The 19,228-nt window shown below is 41.7% G+C and overlaps 1 protein-coding gene across 1 annotated transcript in view; it reads right to left on the bottom strand.

Moving 5' to 3' along the window:
• The window catches only part of LOC122557109 (adapter SH3BGRL), an 81,635-nt gene that overhangs the window by 4,536 nt on the left and 57,871 nt on the right, over positions 1-19,228 (bottom strand). The window contains exon 3 of the mRNA XM_043704427.2: positions 16,573-16,653. Within this exon, the coding sequence (XP_043560362.1) occupies positions 16,573-16,653 (81 nt within the window). The remainder of the gene's footprint in view (positions 1-16,572; positions 16,654-19,228) is intronic.

The raw sequence follows: 19,228 nt of genomic DNA, 5'->3' as shown, positions 1-19,228 counted from the left end.
AAGGGTCTGTTTCCGTGTTGTATCACTATGACTCAGGAAGAGGCCACATAGTCTTTCATGTTTTTTTTTAATTCTTTAAAAGATTCTACTTACAGCTTAGCCCTTATAATTCTTCATTTACACGTGGGTGTATCCAATGTTAAAAGCTACTGTCACTTCTGCTTCCAACACTCTTTCCAGTCAGTGCATTCCAGGTTGCAACATTGCATTAGAAAAAAAAATCCTCATTGGTCAATTAAAATATTTTGTTCTCTGGTTATTCATCTTAACGACACAGGAAACAGCTTCTCCTCTCTACGACACCGAGCCCCTTTATTATTTTAAACTGCTCCAATAAGTTTTTTTTTGCCACAAGGCTAATTGAGATGTGTCGCTGTGTCTTGCCAAACGCACATTAACTACTCACCCTGTCCTAACGACAGCCATAATATCTGATTCTAGCCCCAACATATCGTGTGCCATTCCCAGAAGAGCTCACCATCCAGGCCAGATCCACTAAAAGATTGGAATCCCTTGTGCTGGTGCTACCTGCAAATTGACAGCCAGACCAGCACTGTCAGTTCAAAGCTGCCCTGTGTGGTTCTTGAATTCTGCCCCAGTTTGTGGATAAGGGATCTGAAGGTCCTGCTGGATGGGTCGTACAGTGGGCTAAACACAATGGCTGTGTCATTGACCTCCATTACAATGGATGTATAACGGTTCCCACCTCACTGACTCTGTATCCCCTGCTGATGCACTCCCTCATCTAGATAATTAACGAGCAGTCACCACTTCCTTCTGCTAACAGCCATCGTGGCAATTTAGAACCCGTACTGGAGGTAACCCACGGTACATATATGGAAAGAGCATGTATGGAAAAAGTGGTGGAGGCTGGTACAATTATAACATTTAAAAGGCATCTGGATGGGTATATGAATAGGAAGGCTATACGAATAGTAAAGTATTAAAGAGATATGGATCACATGCTGGCAAATGGGACTAGGTCAGATTGGGATGCCTGGTCAGTGCAGACGAGTGGGATGGAACAACCCATTTCCTTGCTGTACATCTCTATGACTCTATAATCACGAGAGGAAAAAAATCAGATGAAGATCTGGAAAATGTCAAGCGAGTTCAGCCAGAGATTTAGAGAACATCAAACACCTCTTCGACTCCCAGGTTGTGCAACATTATATAGCAGAATTGTATGGAGTGGCCTGTGTTATGGTGAGCTGTGCACTGAGAGAAAAGTCCACTGAGGCCCATGTCACCATTGAGATCATCTTGCTCCATTTCCCATGCTTTTCACAAGCAGCGTGGTGAGATTCTTGCTGGGCAACGGCGAGATGCCATCTGATGAGGACAAATGCTTGTTAATACAATGTGGGTGGGTGAGAGTGAAGGAGGGAGGGAGGGAGGGAGGATGTTGTAGGCAATAGTGACAGTGGTAGAGCATTAGCCTTGCTGCGAAGTGGGTACAGTGCAGGGATATAGTGAGTGCGAGGTATTGGAGAGAAGATGGCGGTACTTACATTGGCACAGTGGAAAAGTACATTGACCTTCTTACTGAGCATTCCTCCACATGTCAGGATATGTTAGCCCAGGTGGCAACTTTGGACCAGGCTGGGAGGGTCTGGAGACCTTCACTGCTGCTCTGGGGGAAAGAGCAAGTTCCATCTGTCCAGCAGGACTTTCAAGGTCCCTGTCAGCAAAGCGGGGTATGGATATCCACAGTCTGCCATATCTGGGGCAAACGTGCAGGAACTGTGCAAGGCAGACCCGGACTGAGAATGATTGCCTTGGTGCACAGCCACACTGTAAAGATGGCGCCAGTGCCATACATACTAATGAATTCTGGGATACACAATGAGTGCAGAGTTGTTCCAGGAATGGTGTGTGGTAAAATGGGACGGAAATCAGGTGCAAGTGATATCACTGGGGTTGGGGAGGTAATGAATGAGGCCATTTTGGCAAGAGACACCGAGATACTTGCTAGGCCTCTTGGTGAGAAACCCTCCAAAAAGCTCCATGCAACTTAGACTTAACAAAAAGAAAAACCAAGATTCAATCCATAGAGTTTCAACAAGTTGGTCACAGGTCATTGGAGGTTGGGCCCTCCACTTTTACTCCAAACACAACTGAGTTAACTTGTTAGGCGTACTGTTTGACTGGGACCAGCCTAAGGACATTTCTTTTGAGGAGTGCAGGAAAAAGGAGTGCATCTGCCCATTGGCAGGAATTAGTAAGTTCCCAACTCCTAAGTCTGGGAATGCAAGTCTAAATCAGATTTAAAAAAAACACCCTGCAAAAAATGGCTGGATTCATCCAATTTACTTCAAAATCCAAATGATTTCTATTATAATCTGATTTAAAAGATACTAACTACCTGATTAACCAATGCAAAAATGTTGTTTCAGCATATCACCATACAATCAGAGTTCTTAATCTGCCTTGTGAATATTACAATTGATTATTTTCCCCTTTCATAATGTTTGATGCCTATCCCATAAAAGGAGTGTTGTGACTAACTCCATATATGGATTATCATACAAATGGCATGATTAAATCTGAGTCACTGTAGGGCACCAAAATGATATGTAATGAGAAATGGTCATTTTAGAATAATTGGGTATTCTAGTTAAAATAGTCCTCCAAGATCAGCCTAAATAAATCATTGGAAGTGCACAGTGAAATATAGGCCCAAGGGAGGAAAGCTCTCACATCTAATTATAAAACCTATGCATTAGAAATTGTAACTCAGAATTTTACACATCCAGAATCAAAGCCTTTTAAGACCAAATGTGGTCTTCTACCTTGACAGTCAAGTTGTGTAAGTACATTACCATAACTGGTACATGAAGGGCTTATGTCTGAAATGTCAACCCTCCTACTCCTTGGATACTGCCTGACCTGCTGTGCTTTTCCAGCACCACATACTTTCTGACTCAGACTCTCCAGGATCTGCAGGGCTCATTTTCTCCTGGTGACATTACAGCAAATAGAACAGATCTTTTCCGAATGGTTGGTCACTCGATTTTTATGCCAAGGTGCAAGAGTTTAATTTGTTTCATTCTGTTAAGGCTGGAAGTGATTTTGATTCAGTTCTCCAAGTGGGAATGGCCACAGAAATTGGCCACTCTCATCCCATCCCAGGTATTTATCATCTTTGTCTGGGGCCTTTGTTGCCATCAGAACTAACTCAGAGTTTCATTGGATTCCACAAGTCAGGCTGCTATGGCATACAGAAAGAAACCCTCCAGTTTCAAATTCAAGATGCAAATTAGATGCAACAAACCCCATTTGTAGCAGGTGTTGAGGAGCTATCATGAGAAAGGTGCATTGTAGGCAGTCCACAGAAGGACACAGGAAACATACTGTTTTTCTGATGGGGACATGTGAGCAGATTACTCCTGGGCCCATGAGATTGAGGCCTCTGCTGATCTGACTGTATATCCACAAGATTACCTGCCTTCCTAGAAGGGACAAACTGCAGCAAGGTGGCCACTTTGTGCACGCAGGTTAGGTCAGCGAAATGGACTAGTCGTCCCGGTGAGTTCCTCCTCCTTTCTGTCTCTCTCATTCTCCAGGATCAGGTAAAATCACCGCTACTGTTTTATAAATGGGGAACCAGGTAAACATGACCATTGCCCAGATGAATAAAGTCAATCAGCTTCACATCTCGAGCTGAACTTGACCAAAAAGCTAGAAACTCGAGTTAGAAGCTACAATCCTTCTCCCTTCAAACAAACAGTGCCTCTAACTCCCTTGTCGTACTAACGTGATGCCTATGTAAAACACTGGAGTGATTCCATTACAATCTATAACCATATTATTTGCTTATGTACTTTTGAAAAAAGGAGGGCAAAGTATCAGAAAAAGACATACCTAGTAACCCTATCATGTCTCTTTTACACAATACATCTTCATTATTAGGGAATTTATGGAGAAGTGATGGCCTTGTGGTATTATCACTAGACTATTAATCCAGAGACCCCAGTAATGTTCTGGGGACCTAGGTTCAAATCTGGCCACGGCAGGTGGTGGAATTTGAATTCAATACAAAACTGGAATTAAGAATCTAAAGATGACTTTATTGGTCAGAGTATTGACACAGGAGTTGGGAGGTCATGCTGCGGCTGTACAGGACATTGGTTAGGCCATTTTTGGAATATTGCATGCAATTCTGGTCTCCTTCCTATCAAAAGGATGTTGTGAAACTTGAAAAGGTTCAGAAAGGATTTCCAAGGATGTTGCCACGGTTGGAGGGTTTGAGCTATTGTGAGAGGCTGATAGGCTAGGGCTGTTTTCCATGGAGTGTCAGAGGCTGAGGGGTGACCTTATAGAGTTTATAAAATCATGAGGGGCATGGATAGAGTAAATAGACAAGGTCTTTTCCCTGGGTTGGGAGAGTCCAGAACATAGGCTTAGGGTGAGACCTAAAGGCACCTAAGGGGCAACTTTTTCATGCAGAGGGTGGTGTGCAGAATGAGCTACCAGAGGAAGTGGTGGAGGCTAATACAATTGCAACATTTAAAAGGCAGCTGAATGATATATGAATAGGAAGGGTTTGGAGGAATAGGGCCAGTGCTGACAGGTGGGACTAGATTGGGTTAGGATATCTGGTCGGCATGGACGAGTTGGACTTAAGGGTCTGTTTCTGTGCTGTATGTCTCTATGACTCTATGACCATGAATCCATTGTCGATTGTTAGAAATAAAAACATCTGGGTCGCTCATGCCTTTAGGGAAGGAAACTGCCTTCCTTATCTGGTCTTACCTACATGTGACTTCAACAGACCCAGAGCAATATAGTTGACTCTTAATGGCTCTCTGGGCAATTAGGGATGGGCAATAAATGCTGGCCGAGCCAGTGAGGCCCTCATCCCATGAGTGAATATATTAAAAAAAATTAAATATGAAAATGTTATATACTGTATCCTCCACATAAGCATTTCCAAGTAAGAGTTTGTAAAGAAATTTGTTACCTCACACTGTCATCAGTACCTCTTACAGAGAAAAAAGAAACTGTTCAACTCAAGCAGAGATATTCATCATTCTGACTTAATTCACCTTACACTGGGTATCAATTGTTGGGATGTGATCATTAAATGTGGAAGAGATTAACTGTCTCTGTCACTCATGTGAGAGAGCACTCGCTCTCTCTTACAATAGTGACTACAATTCCAAAGTAGTTTGTTGTTTTGAAACTCCATGGGATGTTCTCCGATCAGGAGAGATGCTCTGTAACTTCACCACACTGCATATAGAATTTTTCAAACCTCCTTCAGAAACAGCTAGACTCACTGGTGACCACATTAGAGAGAATATATGTCCTGTCATTCTTTAGCACATTATATCAGTACCCAAACACACTGTACTTATACTTTTGAATGTTTAATCCTTTTGATATCATTAAGCTCCTGAACCATATGCAACATTTACATGCTTCACATTTTACATTCAATCAATCTCAAACATATGAATGAGGAATGAGAATAGGCCACTCAGTGACAGTAAGGACTGCAGATGCTGAAAGCCAGAGTCCATAGATTAGAATTAGAATTCCTACAGTGTGGAAACAGGCCTTTCTACCCAACAAGCCCACACTGACCCTTCGAAGAGCAACCCACCCAGATCCATTCCCCTAACCTATATTTATCCCTGACTAATAAACTATGCTATGGGCAATTTAGCATGGCCAATTCACCTAATCTGCACATCTCTGGATTGTGGGAGGAAACTGGAGCACCTGGAGGAAACCCACACAGACACAGGGAGAATGTGCAAACTCCACACAGACAGTCACCCGAGGCTGGAATCGAACTGGGTCCCTGGCACGGAGACAGCAGTGCTAACCACTGAGCCACCGTGCCACCCACAATAATAGATGTGGAGCTGGAGAAACACAGCAGGTTGGTCAGCATTGGACAAGCAGGAAAGTCAACGTTTCGGGCTGTGACCCTTCACTCAGCCTGTTCTGGTTTTCAATAATAGTGTGGCGTCAATTTCACTTTCTTGTCTATACCCCTCCACTCCACCCTTTGACTCCATTGTCAATTGAAAATGACAGAAAAAAATTACGTCATATTTATGAGTGCATAGTATGTGCAAATGCATCACTGCTAAGATTTACAATAATAGAGAAAAAGCATTTCAGTAATTTAAATTATTTTCATAATAAATTATATTGGTTAGTATGTTGAAGACTGGAAACTATTCCCCCATAAAACATACTTCTGTTCCAGTGATAACTACTTTGCTATACCCTACTAGATTAATCTTGACTGAGCTATATTTGACACAATCCCTGGGAGAATTTCAGCTAGTTGCAAGATCAATTGATGGAGAACTTAAAGTAAACTGGTGGATGAACTCTTTCAATAATGCAAATGAAGAAACTCATGAATAAGAATGTGAATCACCTCTGCTTCCTATAAACAGCTGAGTTAATAAAAAAATTCACTTTTTGTAGCTGTTTGTCATGATCTGACTTTGTAGCTGGAACTAATATTCTGTAAGAAAAGGAATTAATGGGCCAGAATGAGTGGGGTACTGAAAGTTTCAGTGTGCTGACCTCAGATAGTTGTCATTTCCATCTATAATTTAGACAAGGTAAATAAGGGCGCTGCATCAAAGTTTAGTAACAAGATGCGAAAGTAAGCTCTGAGAAGAATGCAAAGAGGCTACAAAAGGAATTAGAGACACGAGTTAAGTCAGCAAAAGTGTCCCCAATGGAATATAATGCGGAGAAAGTGAAGTGAAATTATCCACTTTGCTGAAAAAAGTGGAAAAGCAGAATTTTTTATTATAAAAGTGATAAACCCAAGATGTTTACTGATCAAAAACAGTGTGCCCACGCATAGGAATCACAAAGTTATTGTGCAGGTAAGGGAAGCAATTGGGAAAGAAATTAGTATGTTATTACAAAGGATTAGGTGATAAAAGTTTGAAGACCTTAATGAGACCATATCTGGAGTTCTGTGTACAGTCTTGGTCTCTTACTTAAGGAGGGGTATACTGCCCAGAGATGGACTTCAATGAGGTTTTGCTTGTCTACCTGATCCCTGGAATGATTAGATTGTTCTATAAAGACTAGAAGTTACAATACTGTGTAGTCTCGGGGCTCACAGTGTCACCACATGGGAACAGGCATTTAGGATTGAGATAAAGGAGAAATACATTCATATGAAAAAACATTGAGAACCTTAGTAACTTTCTACAATGAAAAGGTGTGGTAGCTTAGTCAGTGGGTATATTGAAGTCAGAGGACTTGTAGATTATGGAGACTTATGGAACTAAGGCATGTGACAATAGAGTGGGAAAGTATTGCCAAGTGAGATAAGCAGCCAAATTGGATGGCATTGCAGTCCAAAGAGTCAAATAGCCTATTACTGTTACTATCTGCTATGTTCTAAACTAAAATGCTATTGTATCAGCCTTCATTCAGTGACAGCAATTTCATCTGAGACCGTAGATTGAAGCATTGCTCAGGATACTTAAACACAGGATCGAGGCTAATACCTTAGTGAGACACTGAGGAACAACTGCAACGCCACAGGTGTCATCTTTCAGTTGAGACATTGAACCAATACCCCATCTCCCTCTTAAAATGGACAAAAAAAAAGGTACCAGACAGCTATTTCAAAGAAAGGTAGGAGAGCACTCCTTGTTCTGCCCAATATGTCTTCCTCAAACAGATTACTTTGTCATTAACACTTCGCTGTTATGGGAACTGTGTGCAAAGTATTTTGTATGCCAGACTAGGGACTACATTCTAAAGTATTTTATTAAGTGTAAATGGTGTTAGATGATTTTTTTTTCCCCAGTGTGAAGGGAAGAGATTTCCACACACTGTGGACTCAAGATATCCAATGAAGGAGATCTAGTTATTAAACATTTTGGAAAAGGGATCTATTGCTGAAATTGGTTAACCAGCCTGCTACAGGAGATACTTGGTACTGTCACTAACAGTTAAAATTATTCCCCAAAAGGTTCAGAGAACTCTGATGCAAACCAACATTACAATGAGTATATAAGTCTAAACAGGAGCAGATAGGACAGTGCAATTATTAAACTGTAACTGAATCGGTGATTACATCAGAAAGGGTTTGGCAGATTTTAAGCTAGAACTATCCTATTGGGGCGTATCTTGTTAATTTTATCTATATGTTGAACATCTTGGAAATATTATTAACATTGGAAATATTCCTTCATTGTCACTGGATCAAAACCCTGAACCTCTCTCCCTACCAATATGAATACTGACACCACACAAGAGTAAGGGTTTGAGATGGTACCTCACCAATGCTTTCGCCAGGGCAGTTAGGGAGGAGAAATAAATTGTTATTTCTAGCAATTTCCAAATCCCATAAACAATTTTAAAAAACTTTTCTTGATACAACTGGAATTGGCTTTGGTGACTGAGCAGTGATAATTAATTAGCAGAGACAAACAGACATTTAGTGTTACATAAAAATGAAAAGATAGACTTTTTAAAAATCTCTAAAGATCAAACACTTTGCCTCCCCCTTCACAGCTCTGTGCACCCATCCACACCTCTCCCCAACCACCAATTCCTCTCCAACCACCAATTCCTCTCCAACCACCAATTCCTCTCCACTCCATCACACTACCACTGCCCAATCCCAACTGTCTCTCACTGTGGGGCCATGACATTTTTCACACCTTGTGATGGGGTCACAGAGGCTAAAGGCTTGGGGAGCACTGTTTACGTTGACACAATATCCAAGACACACTCCTCCATGTACCATTCAGTACAGCGAGTGCCAGGAGCTCTGCTTCCCCAGTTTTCCATGAAGAGGCAAGTTCTATCCTCCAAATTTGTTGGGAGAAAACGTGAGGCTATGCTATTTGGAACATAATCCTTATAAAGATTAAGAAGTTGTATAGTAGGTGGGCAGTGCCACATCAGTCGTGAAGGAGTTAATGGTGATAGGATCCACCATACAGGAGAGTAGGATTGAAATGCTGTACCATCCATGATGGTGATCAATGATTTAGAAAGGTATGATGAATTGGGGAAAAAAAAACAGATGTACTTTTGAAATTATGCAAAGACTACAAAAGCTTAATGCATTTTTAAAATTAATTTGCTGACTTAGGAAAAGCAGTTACCAATTTTATAATGAGACGGTTTGATACTCATGTCTTGCCATGCAAGCATCAATGTTTTTAATACAGATTCTCTATTAGATACCTACAGTTATTGTAGAAGCAAGGAAGTATTGATGACAGGAACCCAGATTGGCTTCTCACTGGAAGAGCTGAACTCAGAATTGTGAATTCTCTATATTTTCAGGTAGTCCCTATACAAACTACACTACTTTATTAATGTAGAAATATAAATAAATATGTATCATATATTGTGTATATTTAATATGTATGAAATGTAAATTATGGGTTAAGCCATTTTATATTACAATAATGGTATCATATTCAATGTATCAAGCAAAGTAATTTCAAGGTCATAGTGAATGAATCAAGTGAAACTGTCCTGCCATTACACATTGTGCTGGTATTTCTTTGTAACATTTTAATCAAACACGAGAAGCTGGACTTTGCTGACAATGATCCAGTAATAAACGACAAACCAAGACATGTTGGGGACATTTTAATCCAAACATCCCTGAATGAGATTAATCATTGTCCCAACCAATTACATTGAGCAGGTATGATAATGAGTGCATGCCTTCATCCCAGGAACCAGTCTCATGAATCTCTTTTGCATAGCATCCATTACCAGGATACAGCTTTGCTTTTAATTACAGGGACCAAAACCGTACATAGTATTCCAGATACAGCCTCACCAATACCCTGCACAGTTGTCACAAGACTTTCCCACTTCTAAACTACAACCTCCTTGCAACAAAAAGATCAAAGTGCCACTTGCCTTCTTGAATACATGCTGCACCAGCATTCTAACCTTGTGTTTCATGAGACAGGGGGACATCACTGGAATCTCATGAGCCCCAGCCATTAGAGATAAGGCCACTCAGCTTTTTGGTGCCACGTTTAAGTAAGTATTAGACTGACTTGTCATACAAGACACAGTTGACTTAACAGTTCAGTCGAAATGAGTGAACTATGACAGATCCAGTGAGGTGGGTAGTGGGTGAATTGAAGACCTTTGGCCATCTGATAGTCTCTCTATGGGCTTGGTGATGGGTGGGTGGGGGGGGGGGGGGGTGGGGGGGGGCGGGAAGAGACGGTGGTTGGAGGGACCTTACAGATTGGACACCCTGGGTCAATGAGAGAAGCAGGCCCACTCATCATGCCACCAACCCACCCACCAAATCAAGACATTTGTCATTCTGATACAAAGGCAGCAGCAAGCCCTCATCTCTGAATTGCATTGCTCTTTCAGTTACCAGGAGAATTATTGTTCGGCCTGAGTTTTTGAGGAGTGGCTATGTCACATGGGATGCCACTCTGCCTTTTCCTTGTTCACACTTCTACATTTCTGGAAAGGTGATTCCAATCTGGGCTCCCTCAGAAATGAGGAGCCATACTTGCATTCTGACAGCTCTCTCATAGCACTGAGGCAAACTGCGGTCCCGTTTCTGAGCTGTCAGCTGCCATATTCTGGCATTGAAAGGTCTACATCAGCCACTGTGACAGCTGCTATAGAGCAACTACATACAGAGGAATGTAAGGGCGCTGGAAGGGTGGCATGCCAGTGGACAAAGGGGGAGATGATGCCAGCTAATTTTGGAGTCAAGTGGGTTGGCTGCCAACTAAGAGGAAGATTAGCTTTGGAGGGAATAGTGTGCCAGATGGGTAGCATGTCAGCTATGTAGGGTGGTAATCAGCAGGAAGTTTCCTTGCCTGTGTTCGATCTGATATTCTGACATTTCAGAGAGTCAGGATTCAATGTCAAGGACTCCCAGTACAATTCCCTCCTGACCTTATACCACTATGACACTGCCTCTAGTGGACCACAAATGCACCATGAGGACCAGCTCAAATGAATACTGTGGCCAAACAAGACAATGGCCCTTACACTAAAAACTCTTCCTTCGACAGGTCCGTTCCCAGTGACATTACTACCATTCAGACTGTATTAAGGTGACTGGATTGTTAACACTAAACCTCAAGTTATAATTACTTCCCTCACTCAATGAATAAGAACAGTAACAAGTTAAAATCATTTTAACTCAGAACCAATCTCTGCCTTTTCTCTGTAATCCTGTCTGGGACGCAGACAACACTGGCCAGAATTTATTGCCCATCCCCAACTGATCTTGAGAGGTGGTGATGAGCTGCTTTCCACGGCGGCTGATGTGGACCTTTCAATGCCAGAATATGGCAGCTGACAGCTGAGAAACGGGACCGCAGTTTGCCTCGGTGCTATGAGAGAGCTGTCAGAATGCAAGTATGGCTCCTCATTTCTGAGGGAGCCCAGATTGGAATCACCTTTCCAGAAATGTAGAAGTGTGAACAAGGAAAAGGCAGAGTGACATCCTGTGTGACATAGCCACTCCTCAAAATCTCAGGCCGAACAATAATTCTCCTGGTAACTGAAAGAGCAATGCAATTCAGAGATGAGGGCTTGCTGCTCCCTTTGTATCAGAATGACAAATGTCTTGATTTGGTGGGTGGGTTGGTGGCATGATGAACAATTGCAGTCCACTTGATGTAGGTACAGCCATAGTGCCATTCAGAATGGAATTCCAGGATTCTGACCCAGTGACAATGAAGAATCAAAGATACACAGGCCCATGTCAGGATGGTATGTAGTTTGGAGGGGAATGTTAGAGAGAAAACCCCACCCACTCCCCTTTCAAATGTCCTCCTTAAAATCTACTATAGATTACATTTACCTTTGAAAAGTTAAACATTTATCTTTGAAGCCTCGAGAAATCTTTCACAAAAAGTTCCCTTTATATGCCAAGTTTAAAGGTCAAACAGTAGAATTGAAATTATGTTTAGTCCTGTGTACTCAAGTTACAAAAGAACAGGAGTACAGTGAAGAGTGTACAATGTCGTCACACACAGCACCATCTTAAGTACAAAAAGCAGGTATTGATATGTATAGGCAGTCAACATTTCATAATGTGAAAAATAGTTTTAACACCAAATTAAACCAATATATCACATTTTATTTCAAGAAATAATTCTACAAGGATAGTTTGAGACACAATCATAGAGGTGAGTCTTAACTTTTTAAACCAAGACATCTAGTCCATAAGGTTTCAAAGGAGGATTTCTTGCTGTGAGGCGTGACACGTTTTCTCACCAAACATATCATTAATGACCTATTCCATCCCTACACCACACTGCTGGCCTGATACTAGCCCCATTCCACCACTCTACATACATAGAACAACTCACTACTGCCAGGATATCCCAGAATTCACCAGCATCCCTGGCACTGATGCCATCATTAAAATTGAATGGTGAACCTGAACGAGTACTGTCAACCTGGTGCTGCCCTACACGACTCCTGACATTTGCCCCGGGCAGGGAAGAGGAAAATTGGTGCCCTGCTTTGTGGGCAGGCTCCTGGAAGTCCTGGTGGGTAGGTGGGTGCAGGTGGAGAATGCCATCTTACCTCAGGACCGGAGGAGGTGATATCAGCAGACCATGGCCCCTGGATTAGTGCAGTCTTAGTCATCTGGTGAAATGCCCAGCAAGTAGGAAGTTCTATGACATTCTCCACTCAATGCAAGTACCACTAGTTTCCTTACATTTACTCTTGTGTCACTGTATCCACTTGTCATCAATGATCAAATAGTAAATTAGATGCCTTTATACAGGGAGTAAATCTACAATAACTAGATAAAACATTACACACAAAGGGTCTTCTGAAGTGTATACAATGGGTTCTGTTACACAGAAACAGATGCAGTGGCTGCTCACGGCTAAAAATCTTCAGCCATTTTATGTCGACTGAAAACTACTTTCAGCCATTTTATACTGCTTCAGCCACAGGCAGCCCCAACACTCTACTACTCATATTATTGCCTGCAGCACCTTTCCCACTTGACCTCTGCTATCCCAATCCATGCTACCATGAACCATTCCTGCCCTCTGTACCGTCTGCTCACTCACTCAGGGCACCTGCTCCTGAAAGTAATAGTTGTGCCATCCACTTCATCTCCCTTGATACCTGTCTCATTCCAGGGGAAAAGGGCAGACAAAGAGTCAAGATGGATAGTGGACACTGACTGTAACCACCCCAAGGGGTGTTCTGACCATGTCCAAGCCCCTGAGCTAGTGTTGGAGGTTGCCCTTTCTTACTTTGTGCTGGGACATCTAAGCACCAACTTGAATAAAGACAGCTGACTATATATAAAATGTTTGGATGATGATGGGATAGTGTAGGGGGATGAGCTGAGAATAGTTCACAGGTTGGCGCAACATTGAGGCCGAAGGGCCTGTTCTGCACTGTATTGTTCTAAGTGAGTGAGTGCGAAGAGAATAAGTAAACAGTCCAGAGGTGGAGCCGGATCCAGTCCATGAGCTGGGTTGGTGTCCCTGAGTGTACAGTATGCTTGCTGCTGCATTACAATAAGAGCTACTGGTGCAGCATTGAATTGCAGAAACATACTGTAAATGGATCAGAGATGCTTCGTGAGGGATCTTAGAGACGGGCATATGTCAGATGCCAATGTTCGTGGATTTGGCGAGCATGTGTCTAGTGCTGACAGCAGCAAGACTCAAAGATTGGGGTGCCTTGGGTCCCTGTAGAAGATATGGTAACTGGTAGCAAGCTGCAGTCTCCAAGTACCTACTTTGACCGCCACGTTGAGAACTCTTGGTCTTCAGTTTGCTTGTGGTTGCATTTTAATGAGGAGAAATGTGTATTTAACAGGGAATAATCCCCCCAATAACAGGCAACTCACCATTCCCTGGTGGGAATCTCACCTCGATGCTCAGAACTCAGTTAAAAGATGCAGTGAGTTCCTCCCAATGTCGTGACAAGCCTCATTGGACTTTCCATGTGGTTCAGCAACATTCCTTGCCATAGCCCATGTTATTCAGGCCCCTGTAAGACTCTACCTATAACATTTTCAAGTTCATCATTTTTGGAATACCCTGCAAAATGTTTGTCCAATTTATTCTGAATCACCATGAGGATTCTACATGGGATCAGATTTGTAGCCTTCAGTTTGAGAACTCTCTCTCCATAAGATTATCTTCAAGGCAGATTCCTTCTTCCATTTCTGTGCCATGTTTTCACTTACATCAAATTTTCGCAGTCCAGTCTCATTACTTGATCGGTTTGCAGGCGTTATGACTTTGTTGGTAACCAGCTTCGTATTTCATTCTTTTCACAGAGGACCCATTTTCTGTTCGTCAGCCATCATCTGCATTCTCTTTTCAATAAACGCGTTTTAAAAGTCTGTGAATCTCCTTTACAATATGGTTCCTCTTGCTACCTTATTCCCATAAATCAACTCATTGGGTTAGTAAAGTCCAAAACATGCAAATATTAGTTGAAATAAGAGAGTGTGTTGGCTTATACACAGCATATCAGCAAAAGCATGCATTTGAGGATGGCAAACAATGGTGTCATCTTGGAGGAGAAAGTGAGGTCTGCAGATGCTGGAGATCAAAGTTGAAACTTTATTGCTGGAACAGCACAGCAGGTCAGGCAGCATCCAGGGAACAGGAGATTCGACGTTTCGGGCACAGGCCTGAAGAAGGGCCTGTGCCCGAAACGTCGAATCTCCTGTTCCCTGGATGCTGCCTGACCTGCTGTGCTGTTCCAGCAATAAAGTTTCAACTGTCATCTTGAGGAGATGATTATGCACAGTGGTGTGGTAACTCTCCATCCAAGCTTTTAGTTATGCTTATATCTCCTTATACAGCTCAGTCTCAAAGCTCCTGAGAAATACTTTGGAACCTTTTAACTATCCTGAAGGTGTTCTATAAACACATTGGTCAGAGATTGTTGTTGTGACCAATTATTGCTGAGCTGTGTCAGAAACCACATCAAGGGCTCAAGTTGTACATCCAAGCAAGTTTCAATGGCATATAAACTCTTGACATGCTTATCGACCTGACCAATAATCATGGTTTGCAAGCAGTCCTTATTGTGGCTCCTTTGTGGGTGTAATCAACAGTCTGAATTTTACAATGAAGTAAATTTTGATTTTTGGTTAAAAGAAATCTCATCCTCCCTCTTACCCCACCTTTTCAACTCTGACCCCTTCTCCTGCAAAGCTGAAAAGGTCCACTTCCAAGCAATTAGGGCCCTTATGTACTTCAGTGACATGATAACTATACCTGTAGAGGCTGAAGCTGTCAATGCCACCAACTGTTCAACAGTAAAACTCACAGCAAACCCAACCCTGTGCTCAGCCTCACACTTGTTACAGTCTGGAATGCACTGCCTGAAAAAGGATTCAATGAAGAATTTCAAAAAATACTAATTGGGTAAACACATGAAACAGAAACATTCGCACAGCTGTTGGAGACAGAATGTGAGAACTATCAGAGTTACACCGAGTCAAATAGTCTCCTTCGGTTCGTAATCATTTTAGGCAAGACCACCAGGTCAAATGCAAGTAAATACCTTCAATGTTGAGGCAGCGTAGACAAAACTTTTTTTTATTAACACACTACAAATGAGAGCGATAAAAAATCATAAATCTAATCAATAAGAGGATTGCAGAAGCCAGGGCCCATAATTTGAGAGTGCACTTGCATCATGAATTCCAGGGTAAACAAATTTGGACAATAGTACTGAATAAATGAACCATGGCATTACACTTAAGATGTCAACATTATTGAAAAATCTCCTACTATTTCTGTGGAAGACTTGACTCATCTGAAGTGGAGCTTCAACACCAGTATCACAGCAAAAATGGGACATTTGGAAAAGCACAATATATATATATGTTAGCTTTGTTTAATTGGTTTGTGAAGCCCACTTAAAAAAAAACATGTTTCAACACAATATAATGGTAAATTGGTGCCTTTAACTTCAGTGTTTACACATACTACGTAACAGTGCACTGTACAAGCTTGTACACTCTTGCATCTGAAAGGAATTTAATGTGTTTTATCATTTGATCTTGGGATGTGTTTACCACTGTCACATCCCTAGTTGCCCTTGAGAAGGTACTGGAGAGCTGCTTTCTTAAACTGCTGCCGTTCATCTGATGAACACCCATTAGGGAGAGAATTCAAAGACTTTTACCCAATGACAGCAGTATGGTTTCAGTAAGTTAGGATGGGGCGTGATTTGGAGGGGAACTTGTAAATGCTACAATAGTCAGCCATCTGCTGTCCCTGTCCTTCTAGATAGTAGAAAGTCTGGGTTTTGGAAAGTGTTGTCAGAGAAGCCTTCACGAGTTTATGTAGTGCATCTTGTAGACGGTATATACTCCAAATCTCAACGCTGGAAGTACTGTTAATAACGTTGGTTAGGTTAATATTTGTACAGATAGATTCATATGAAATTTCTGTTTCTAATATGTTTGGTTAATGTTTCAGTGAAAATTGTTTGACAATATTAAAATGCTTTCATGAATGTAATTTCCACATTGTGAATTGGAGCCCAAGCACAATTACCCACATCCATAAACAGAATTAATGAAAAGTCTTGGTTTGTTTTTATTCTAACCTTTGATCCAGGTGGAGCGGTCAGGCCTAGAAATGCATAGACTGCATTGTTCTCTCTGGCATCGAAAAATGCTTCAAAGTTCTAAACAGAGAAGATAGAATTATAGAATGACACAATGCACAGAGGGCATTAGGCCCATTATACCGGTGTTAGCTCTTTGAGAGCATTGTCTACATTGTTCCAGTCGCATGTTCTTTCTCTCCAAGTCCCGCAGATATTTCTATAAATACCCCAAAAATAGAAACCATTCCCTTCAATCTGGTTACTGACTTTCTCTTTTATCTTTCAGTAATTTCTGGATGAACAGTGCGATGCAAAAGGAAGTATGAAATGTAAAATGACATAGTAAAGGCATACAAGGAAATGTGTATTGGAGAATCTGCATTTCTTGCAAATAACAAGTGTAAAATTAATGTCATCTGATGTGATAGGAGTTGTATTTTCCTTAAAATATTGAATAAGGTCATCATAATTAAATTAAATTACTAATAATTATTTCACTGATTTATTTATTGATATGTAAAGAAAGGATAATTACATTATGCAGGAAAGGATAAATTAAGATTAGCAGCATCAGCATTTACTATTATCTGTAACAGATCAGCAATAAATGTCCCGATGTGATTCTTGATGCAGTTCAGAAATGGACAGGAAAAACCAAAACATTTTTACATATCGTTAGAAATTGCCAATATAAAACTGAGCTAATCAGAGCTGGTGTGGACAAAAATGACTGTTCATATTGTATCAGATGATGGGCATTTCAGGGCATAAAGAAGGGTTTTGACACATGAGTAGGGAACAACTTGGCCCTCTAGCCTACTCCACCCTTCAGTCAGTTCTGATCTGATCTGATTTTTACCCCAACTGTCTATTCCTGCACACTACTGAAAATCTTTCATCCCCCTTGGTTACCAAAATTCTATCTACTTCTGCCTGAAAAATATTGAAAGATTCTTCACCCACTGCCTTTTCAGGAAAGGAATAAAGACTCACAACCCTCCGAGAGAAAAAAAAACTTCTCATCTTGATTTTAAATGCATGACCCCCTTATCTTTAAACTATGACTTCCAGTTCAATACTCTTCCAAGAGAGACCATAAGATAAGAGAAAAGTTAGGGTATCTGATCCATTGAGTCCGTTCCACTATTCAATCATGGCTGATATGTTTCTCAACTCCATTCTCCTGTCATCTCCCCATAGCCATTGACCCCCTTACCAATCAAGAACCCCTGTTTTAAATACACTTACTGACTTGGCTTTCACAGCCTTTTATGGCAATGAGTTCCACAGATTCACCACCCTATGGCTGAAGAAATTCCTCCTCATCTCAGTTCTAAAGGATCATCCCTTCACTCTGAGGCAGTGTCCTTGGGTCCTTGACTCTCTTAATAGTGGAAAGATCTCCTCCATGTCCACTCTATCCAGGCCTCTATGTTCACTCCAGTGAACATAGTCCCAGAGCCTTCAATTAGTCCTTATACGACAACTCTATTCCTGGGATCATTCTTGTAAACCTCTTCTGGACATGCTCCAAGCACATCCTTCCTGAGGTACAGAGCCCAAAACTACTCACAATATTGTAAATATGGGCTGACCAGAGACTTATACAGCTTCAGCACTACATCTCTGCCCTTGTATTCCAGTCCTCTAGAAATGAATGCCAACACTGCATTTGCCTTTCTAACTACCAACTGAACCTGCATGTTAACTTTAAGAGAATCCTCAATTAGCACTATCTTTCTGCTTCAGATTTATGAAGTCTTTCCCTGTCCAAAAAATAGTATTGCCTCTGTTCTTCCTACCGAAGTGTATAACCTCACATTTTCTCACATTGTATGCCATCTGCCACTTCTTTACCATTTTTCTAGCCTGTGCTCCTCAACACTGCCTGTCCCTCCACCTATCTTTATGTCATTTACAAACTTAGCAACAATGTCTTCAGTTCATTCATCCAGATTGTTCGTGCATAATGTGGGTGGCACTGTGGCACAGTGGTTAGCACTGCTGCCTCACACGCCAGAGACCTGGGTTCAATTCCTGCCTCAGGCAACTGTCTGTGCAAACTCTACACATTCTCCCAGTGTCTGCATGGGTTTCCTCCGGGTGCTCCAGTTTCCTCCCACAGTCCAAAAATGTGCAGGTTAGGTGAATTGGCCGTGCTAAATTGCCCATAGTGTTAGGTGAAGGGGTAAATATAGGGGAATTGGTCTGGGTGGCTTGCTCTTCGGAGGGTCGGTGTGGACTAGTTGGGCTGAAGGGCCTGTTTCCACACTAAGTAATCTAATCTAATGTGAACAGTTGTGGTCCGGTTCTGACCCCTGTGGAACTCCACTAGTCACCAGCTGCCATCTAGGAAAAAAAACCTTTATTCCCAATCAGCCAATCCTCTATCCATGCCAGTATCTTGCCCCAAACACCATTAATTTTAGCAGGCTTCTGTGTGGTACTTTGTCAAAGGTCTTCTCAAAATCCAAATTGATCATGTCCACTGGCTCTCCTTTGTCTAACTTTCTCATTACCTCCTCAAAGAACTCTCACTGGTTTATCATGTGTGACACCCCTTGATGAAGCTGTGCTGACTCAACCCTATGTTACCATACATTTCCAAGTCCTCCTCAATCTCATCCTTAACAATGGACTCTCAAATCTTACA

This window comes from Chiloscyllium plagiosum, unplaced genomic scaffold (assembly GCF_037043375.1).
Source record: "Chiloscyllium plagiosum isolate Xiang-an unplaced genomic scaffold, Cpla_swu_hap1 HiC_scaffold_11, whole genome shotgun sequence".
NCBI lineage: Eukaryota > Metazoa > Chordata > Chondrichthyes > Orectolobiformes > Hemiscylliidae > Chiloscyllium > Chiloscyllium plagiosum.
The sequence above is the reverse complement of the archived record's forward strand: the minus strand, read 5'-3'. Positions and strand labels throughout refer to the sequence as shown.